Raw genomic sequence first — 8,943 nt, forward strand, 5'->3', positions numbered from 1 at the left:
GGACAGACGCCCGCAGCGTGAAAAGACAGGGGGCTTGTCTGCGTGGACTGCGGGCTCCCGCACAGGCGTGTCACCTGACTGTCTAAGGGGAGTATTGATGGGCGAGGGAGTGGCCGACCTGTGATCCCCTGGCTCTTCGCCCAGTGCCTCAGGCCCCATGTGACTTGCTGGGGTTCCGTCTTTTGTCATGCGACCCCTATGACCATCCGAGTTCTGAGTAGATGCTGGCTCAGCAATCCAAAGGTCAACCCTGTCATTCACTTCGACCAAGTAGGAGCGTGGTGCCACTTTCTGTACACAGGATCCGAGTCTCCAGAGGCCCGTCCGGTCCCCTGGTAGTGGCTTCATTCGCACCGTTTCACCCACCCTGAGCTCAGGTAAGTCTTTTGCTGATTTGTCGTAGATGAACTTGGAGACCTGTCTTCTGTGACGTAGCTTCACCAGCACGTCTGTCACCACACATGGCTCCAGGAGAGTGCCTGCTACTGGCAGAGCTGCTTTTAAACGCCGTGCCATGAGGCGCTGGGCCGGGCTGCTATCCATGCCTTCTGTCGGGGTATTGCGCCATTGCAGGATTGCTTTCCAGGCATCTTTGCCCTCTCGCAGAGATTTTTTGCAGAGGTTCTTTGCAATTTTGACTGCCGACTCAGCCTTCCCATTAGCTTTTGGGTGTCGTGGTGATGAAGTGACGTGCTCGAATTCCCATTCTGCAGCAAATTTTCGGAACTCACATCCGGAGAATTGGGGTCCATTATCTGAAATTACCCTATCTGGCTGGCCATAGCGGGCAAACTGAGCCTTGCAGCGTTTGATCGTTGTCTCTGCTGAGAGGTCGGGGAGGAGGTCAATCTCCCAGAAGTCTGAGTAATGATCAACTACCAGCAGAAAGTCTTTGCCACTGTGCTGGAAGAGATCTAGACTTACTATCTGCCAGGGGCGCATTGGTAGCTCGTGGGACATCATCGTCTCGCTCTGTTGCTCAATGGCATATTCATTGCAGATTGTGCATTTACTGACATAGTCTTTGATTTCACTCTGCATTCCTGGCCAATACAGTGTGTCACGTGCTTGTCTGTAACAGGCCTCACCTCCTATGTGACTTGAGTGCACGCGCGCCAACATCTCAGGGCGCAGAGACCGGGGAATAACGACTCTCTGACCCTTGAATATTACTCTGCAGTCATTTCGGGGCATTCAGGAGAGGCTTGCTGAATATAGCAATAAGGGGCTTGTGATCTGTCTCTGCGGTAATATTGTCACGCCCGTACAGGTAGTGGTGGAAGCGTTGGCATGCAAATACAATGCTGAGGCACTCCTTCTCTATCTGGGCATAGTTCTGCTCTGTTGGAGTGAGTGCCCTAGAGGCGAATGCCACAGGCTGGCCCTCTTGCATGAGGCAACAGCCCAGTCCATACTGGCTTGAGTCACTCTGAATCGTGACAGGTTTTGACACATCGTAGTATCGCAGTACAGGTGTCTGGGTGAACAGTTGTTTTATTTCCCTCACCGCTGTGTCATGTTTTGGGAGCCAATGCCAGATGGTGTCCTTGTCCATGAGCCTCCTTAGTGGTTCACACACTTCAGAGAGCCGCGGTAGGAACTTGGCCAGGTAGGTGACGAATCCGACGAAGCGCTGCACTGCCTTCACGTCAGATGGGTGGGGCATATCCAAGACAGCCTTCACTTTTTCTGGATCCGCCTTCAATCCGGTGGAGGACAAGATGTGCCCATGAAAGCGAACCTCTGGCACTTTAAACTGAAGCTTTTTTATGCTTAGCCTTAGCTTGACCTGTCTGCATCTGACCATCAGGGCCAGCAGCTTGGCGTCATGGTCACATTCTGCCTCCTCATCACTGTCCCCACAGCCCACTACGAGGATGTCATCTGCTATGGGTTCCACGCCGCTGAGTCCCATCAACAGCTCGTGCTGTTTCCGCTGATACACCTCTGGAGCCACGGAGACACCAAACGGGAGCTTCAACCACCTCTTCCTGCCCCAGGGTGTCCAAAAGGTGGTCATGTAGCTGCTGGGCTCGTCAAGCTTGCACTGCAGGAAGGCATCTCTGGCGTCCACGAGCGTGAAGACTCTGGCCTTTGGGAGCTTGTAAAGAACATCCTCCAACGTGGGCATAATGTAATGTGAACGTCTCAGAGCCCGGTTGAGGTGTTTAGGATCTATGCATATCCGTAGCTTGTCTGGTTTCTTGACGATAACCATATTACTTATCCAGTCTGTAGGCTCGGTGACGGATATGATGTGGCCATCTGCTTCGTATTTGTCAAGCTGAGCCTTTGTAGCTGCTTTCATGGCCACTGGTACATTGCGAGGTGCACACTGGACAGGCTGGATTGCTGCATCCAACTCAAAGTGGACTTCGCCGGGAACTGACTCGACCGGTGCGTTGAAGACATCATGGTACTTGCTTAGGAGAGTCTCCTTGCTCAGGGGCCCAGCCTGGACTTTGTCTATAATGTTAAGATCAGCTGGGATGGTGAAGTTAATAAGCCCAAGGCGCTCGCATGTAGAACCTGACAGTAATGGCTGTTGACTAGCCTCAACTATTTCAAACTCAAGAGTGTGTTTCTGGCCACGTAAAACACACTCTGTCACAAACAGGCCTAAAGAGGTCATGAACTGGCCTGAATACAGTTTCAGCTTGGTGCTACTCTGTGTGAGTTTGTCTCTGGGCGCGAGCCTCCTTTTATCTTTAAGGCTCATAACGTTACATGTGGCCCCTGAATCTAGCTGGCATTGCTGTGGTTTATTATTAAGTAGCAGAGTGACAAACAAATTTTTTCCTTTTGCCCTTACTGCCCCTATGCACTCGCTAGCATATACATCCTCTGTGCTGTTGTTCCCTTCATCTGTGTTTATTTCAATGGAGTGCACTTTACCCTCCTTTCTCTTGCTTTTCATGCAGGCCCTTGCGAAGTGATTAGCTGTACCACAGGATTTGCATATTTTTCCATAGGCTGGGCAGTGTTCTTTTCCTCGTCCATGAGAAATGCCACAATATCGGCATGCATTGGGGTTGTCTACTGCAGAGTTGGCTGTAGTATTAGCATTAGCTGTGGCAAAAGGGAATTTCTTTATTGGCTGCCTGAATGTAGCATTGACATTGTCCATATGTTGCCTTTCTAGCTCCATGGACCTTATCTGTATATCCGTAAGCTCTGCTGCACGGCATGTCTCCACTGCCAAGACTAGTGTCAGGCAGGGGCGGTGTGTTCAATAGGGCGATATGGGCGACGCACTGCCAAACGGGAAAAGGAAGGGATTTTTTTTCTAATCAATTATATCACGGCAACAGTAGTTATCAGTGTTGTAATCTAGACGTCTGATCTGCCACAGTGCCACTAAATGTCCAATCAGGCTAAAGTCGTGCTTCAAATGCCCCCCCCCCCCTTTTGGGGCGATTTCAGTCAGGTTGAAAATCGCCCAGAAGTCTGTCATAGACTCCCATGTAAAATCAATTTTTTTCAAATATCAGAGCTTTCAATACAATCTCTATGGGTTTCTGAGGGCTTGCACTTACGCGCTTTCGTCATACGTAACATAACCATGAACGTAACTAAGAAAAGAGCGGGTAGCAGCCTCAATCAATTCACTACTACTATCAAAATGGCTAGGCTTCAGTGTAACTCGATTGTGTCTTTGAAAGAAGTTCCTTTTTGTCGGCGAACAAATGAAGATAAATTGGCAACGAAACAATTAGGACCTCCCAGACCAAATTTAATAATTCAACAGGTTTCTACTAAAGGGGGGAAGTCCTACACCCGAGGATTTTCCAAAAATTGGTACGAACGAAAAACCTGGCTAGCAGGCTGCGATGTAGCTAATGCAGTCTTCTGCTACCCCCTCCTTACTCTTTCACCCTGAAGGCGGCACGGCAGACAGCACCGCTTGGACAGCGACTGGTGTGTAACGGACATGCACCATCTTTCAGGAAAGATTAAGAAACATGAGCTGTCAAAGACCCACATGGATAGCTGTTTGAGATTGTCTGCTTTGGGGAGAGTGAACATTCCCACTCAACTGGATGAGGGATACAGGCTAGCTGTCCGCCGCCACAACGATGAGGTTAGTGTTGATAATCACAAGTTTACTGGAGAACTGAAACTGACAAGGCTGACAAGATAGGACCCTTTTGTCCATTGTTATTGGATAGGAACAGAACTTATAACCAGCTCCTGACCTAAATAGATCTTAGCACAACATTTTACTCAACATATCATATTCCATATTCACTATAACAAATATATTTACTACGACATTAGCAAGAACCGCCACATCCTCAGCCGGCTAATCGAGTGTGTGAAGTTTTGCGGAGTGTTTGAGTTAGCTTTGCGAGGCAAAGATGAAACTGAGGGCTCCACCAACCCTGGTAAGCCAACACTTTTGAGATCAGTCAATAAATGCTTCTGGTATTGACTTATATGCTGCCCCTGTCTTCATGTTGTTGCTGGACATATCTTTTTTAAAATGTGCGTAGGTCACCTAAATCATCAGAAAAATTGCCCCCCCTGAGAATTTTTTCAGGAGCCGCCACTGGTGTCAGGTCACGTTCTCTCAGCAAACGTCTGCGGGTGCCCTCATCAGTTATGCCAAGCACTATCTTGTCTCTGATCAGTTCATCTCTTAAAGCACCATAGTCACATGTAGCTGCCTTTTTCCTTAGCTTAGTGACAAAGCTGTCAATGGACTCCCCGTCCTCCTGTTTGCAACAACCGAAAACATAACGCTCGTAGATAACGTTCTTTGCTGGCTTAAAGTAAAGTTCGAGAGCATCAAGAATAGCTGTAGCGTTACCTTGCTGAGCTGCTGTTAGGTTCAGGTTGTGTTTGTATACGTGTCGGCATTCTGCTCCCATTATAGTCCTCAAAGTGGCAGCCACTACCTCATCGTCCTTTTCCCGAAGTCCCGTTGCTAGTGCATAGTCCTCCCATTCACCTCTAAACGTATCCCAGTTTGTGCTCCAATCTCCGCTGAGCTTCATAACGGCGGGACGGGAAATGTTCCCTGCCATGTCTAAACGGTGCTAACAACACTGAATCTAACTAGCAAACTCAATCTAGCTAAGGACAATTCCGGAGAAGTTTTACTCAACTAAGCTTTTTAAAACCAGAACAGGTGACTCTAATTTGCGGAAAGCATGGTTAGTTATCCGACTCTGACACCATGTTTGCATGTTAAATAACGAGGCAGAGGCATTGATGCGAGTAACCAGTCTTGTTCAGTATATTGCAATACATCCGGGTATCTCAAGTATACCGGTAAAACACTGGAGTTGCAGTAATGAACATTTACCAACAGATGGCATCAATGTGCCATCTTCCACCCATAACAGCCATCGCAAATGGTTTACATAGTTGTCATGCTTATCAAACCATTCAGTGCCTGATTTCAAATACGTTGTATCCCTCATTTACTCAACTGCTTCCATTATTTTGGCAGTTAACTGTAAAATACACTACTGGTCAAAAGTTTAAGAACACCTACTAATTCAAGGGATTTACTATTTTCTACATTGTAGAATAATGGTGAAGACATCAAAACTATGAAATAACACATGGCATCATGTAGTTACCAAAAAAGTGTTAAACAAATCTAAATATATTTTATATTTGAGATTCTTCAAATAGCCACCCTTTGCCTTGATGACAGCTTTGCACACTCTTGGCATTCTCTCAACCAGCTTCATGAGGTAGTCACCTGGAAAGCATTTCAATTAACAGGTGTGCTTTCTTAAAAGTTAATTAGTGGAATTTCTTTCCTTCTTAATGCGTTTGAGCCAATCAGTTGTGTTGTGACAAGGTATCTATACAGAAGATAGCCCTATTTGGTAAAAGACCAAGTCCATATTATGGCAAGAACAGCTCAAATAAGCAAAGCGAAACGACAGTCCATCATTACTTTAAGACATGAAGGTCAGTCAATATGGAACATTTCAAGAACTTTTAAAGTTTCTTCAAGTGCAGTTGCAAAAACCATCAAATGCTATGATGCAACTGGCTCTCATGAGGACTGCCACAGGAATGGAAGACCCAGCATTACCTCTGCTGCAGAGGATAAGTTCATTAGAGTTACCAGCCTCAGAAATTGCAGCCCAAATAAATGCTTCAGAGTTCAAGTAACAGACACATCTCAACATCAACTGTTCAGAGGAGACTGTGTGAATCAGGCCTTCATGGCCCATCTGGTTTGGGCTTAGTGGGACTATCATTTGTTTTTCAACAGGACAATGACCCAACACACCTCCAGGCTGTGTAAGGGATATTTTTACCAAGAAGGAGAGTGATGAGTGCTGCATCAGATGACCTGGCCTCCACAAACCCCCGACCTCAACCCAATTGAGCTGGTTTGGGATGAGTCGGACGGCAGAGTGAAGGAAAAGCAGCCAACAAGTGCTCAGCATGTGTGAACTCCTTCAAGACTGTTGGAAAAGCATTCCAGGTGAAGCTGGTTGAGAGAATGCCAAGAGTGGGCAAAGCAGTCATCAAGGCAAAGGGTGGCTATTTGAAGAATCTCAAATATATTTTGATTTGTTTAACACTTATTTGGTTACTACATGATTCCATACGTGTCATTTCATAATTTTGATGTCTTCACTATTATTCTACAATGTAGAAAATAGTAAAAATTAAGAAAAACCCTTGAATGAGTAGGTGCTCTAAAACTTTTCACCGGTAGTGTACATGTTGGTCTCTGCAGCAAATGAGACCAAATGTTCTTCTCTAAAGATATAAAAAACACTTGTGTGTGTGAAATGTGAACACATTTTATGACATACATTCTTACAAAAACTAGATACTTAATTCTGTAATTAACAACTGGAATATTATGAATATTGCATTAAAGTATTCTCCTTATGAACGAGAACATCAGGTGACATTGTAAAACTTGTTTTATTCTAGCAAAAATCCCTGAAGTGAGTACTACTACATTTTTATTACAGTATATTCTGATAAAGGCACTTTTAATACAAAATCCAGCACAAAACAAAACCTACCGCTGATGACAGGGTTGTGCGCAACTAACTATTTGTATAATGTATGATACCTTCCCACCCCTAGGAGGCTCACTACTTTGTGTCTTTGGCAGGCTGCTCACTAAGTTTCTCCTTGTGGTACTTCTGTCCAATCCCATAAGGCACGTGTGCCGCGATAGTACCCAGCTCCTTGGCCCCCTCGATGTGGAACATCTGGTCATCAAAGAAGATGTGGGGACGGATCTTCTGCAGGAGGGGCCCTTTAGGGGCCCCGGCTAGGAACAGGGCCTCGTCGATCTCCAGGCCCCAGCTCCTGAGGGTCTTGAGGACGCGGGCCCCTGAGCTGGCTGCGCTGCGGGATGTTACTAGGTAGGTACGAATGGGGCAGGTCATACGCTCGTTCTTGGCGTAGAACTTCCTCTGGAGCTTCCCCAGCGCCTCCAGGAAACACTTTAAGGGACCCTGAGTGAATGAGACATAGGGTTAGCATAGTATTATTACATTTTTTATTAAAGCAAATACATCAATGGGTTCCACTTTATTTGGATAGTCCCCTATTATAGATGGTCTTTAAATGCTCAAACTATCAACAGCCACGGATGATATGCAACAACTTGTTAAGGTCTAGGATTAGGGTAAGTGGGTGTGTTAGTTAAAAAGTTTGTTGATAGTAAGTTGAACATCTATAACCCTCTATAGGGAGACTCCAAATAAAGTATTACACAAAGAAAGAACATTTGGAATCATGTCAAAAGCTAACATAAAATAGGAGGCATATACTCTCATGAACACCTGTGCAAGAGGTTTGTTCTCAAACTCCTTCTCATGCTCAAAGAACGTGTCCAGGCCGTGTTGTTTCACGATGATCTCCGACTCATCAGAGAAGAGGACAGCATCCCCGTCAAAGGCAACTTTCAGCTGTGTGTCGGAAAGCTTGTTCTCCACATCTCCAGATGCAAACATGGTCGCTGCTGCAATGCCTATTTATAAAGACATTATAAAAAAGGGGCTTATACATGCTCATAAGTCTTAAAAATGCATTACAACGGTATCATATATGTAGGCTATATCATACCTATAAAAAGTGTTACCACAATGTACATCTACAGTTTTTTACTCTGTTACCAATTTAGCATCCATGCTAACCTAAACCAGTTTAATCCCTAGAGGACAAAGGAAAGCAGCATTTTCAACTACCCTCCTCAATGGCCTCCATGACTTTCTCTCCATCCTTGGAGAGGTACAGGTTGGTCAGATAGGCCTTCAGATAGCCAATGGGGCTTTGCCCTCCCGTCATACAGAACCTCTCAATGGTTAAATCTGTCAGGTAGAGTGAAAAACAAAAACGTATCAGAACCCCATACAAATGTGATGGTATCATCAGGCTGGTAGCCAAAGATTGCCACTAACATCCATGCAAAACATGCATACAACCACTAAAAACATATTTGGTCAAAAATACCCATCATTCAATGAAATGCAGCTCACAATAAGCGCGTCTTATAACCATAGAAATATAATTACTCCAATTACTGGTCATTGTATTTCTCTGCTTATAGCACTGTAGTAGGCATGGCTGAGCGTGTCGACCACGAACCGTAGTGGTTGATGCTGTTGATGAGGCGCACTCCGACCTGGGCGTGGTTATTAGTCATCAGGACGATGTCAAACAGCTCTTCGCTGTCGGGGTAGAGCTGCCTCAGCCGTGCGTTCACAGACATCAGAGCCTGCAGGGTGTGCACAAATGCACTGATAAATGCACAGGGGCGGACTGGGACAAGAATTCAGCCCTGGCATTATCCACATCGCTGCGTACACCACCATCCCTCCCACCATCATGATACCACCAACCATTGATGCACCCTTCACCCTGACCCTACACACAGGCAGTAGTGCTGACATAACATTGGCAGTAAAGTACAGCATTTCTCAACCATTTTCTGTACCAGTGATT

The 8,943-nt window shown here is 45.8% G+C and overlaps 1 protein-coding gene across 1 annotated transcript; it reads right to left on the reverse strand.

The window, feature by feature from the left end:
- Positions 1–7,082: 7,082 nt before the first annotated feature.
- On the reverse strand, positions 7,083–8,716 carry LOC311121570 (cytosolic 5'-nucleotidase 1A-like; the record flags this gene model as incomplete). The annotated part of the gene is made up of 4 exons (XM_084196034.1): positions 7,083–7,451; positions 7,782–7,969; positions 8,187–8,309; positions 8,587–8,716. Coding segments are annotated over 4 exons (810 nt in total), but the record flags the coding sequence as incomplete, so codon positions are not given.
- Between the last annotated feature and the right edge of the window lie 227 nt (positions 8,717–8,943).

This window comes from Coregonus lavaretus (assembly GCF_964263955.1).
Source record: "Coregonus lavaretus genome assembly, contig: HAP1_SCAFFOLD_2914, whole genome shotgun sequence".
In the NCBI taxonomy this organism is placed as follows: domain Eukaryota; kingdom Metazoa; phylum Chordata; class Actinopteri; order Salmoniformes; family Salmonidae; genus Coregonus; species Coregonus lavaretus.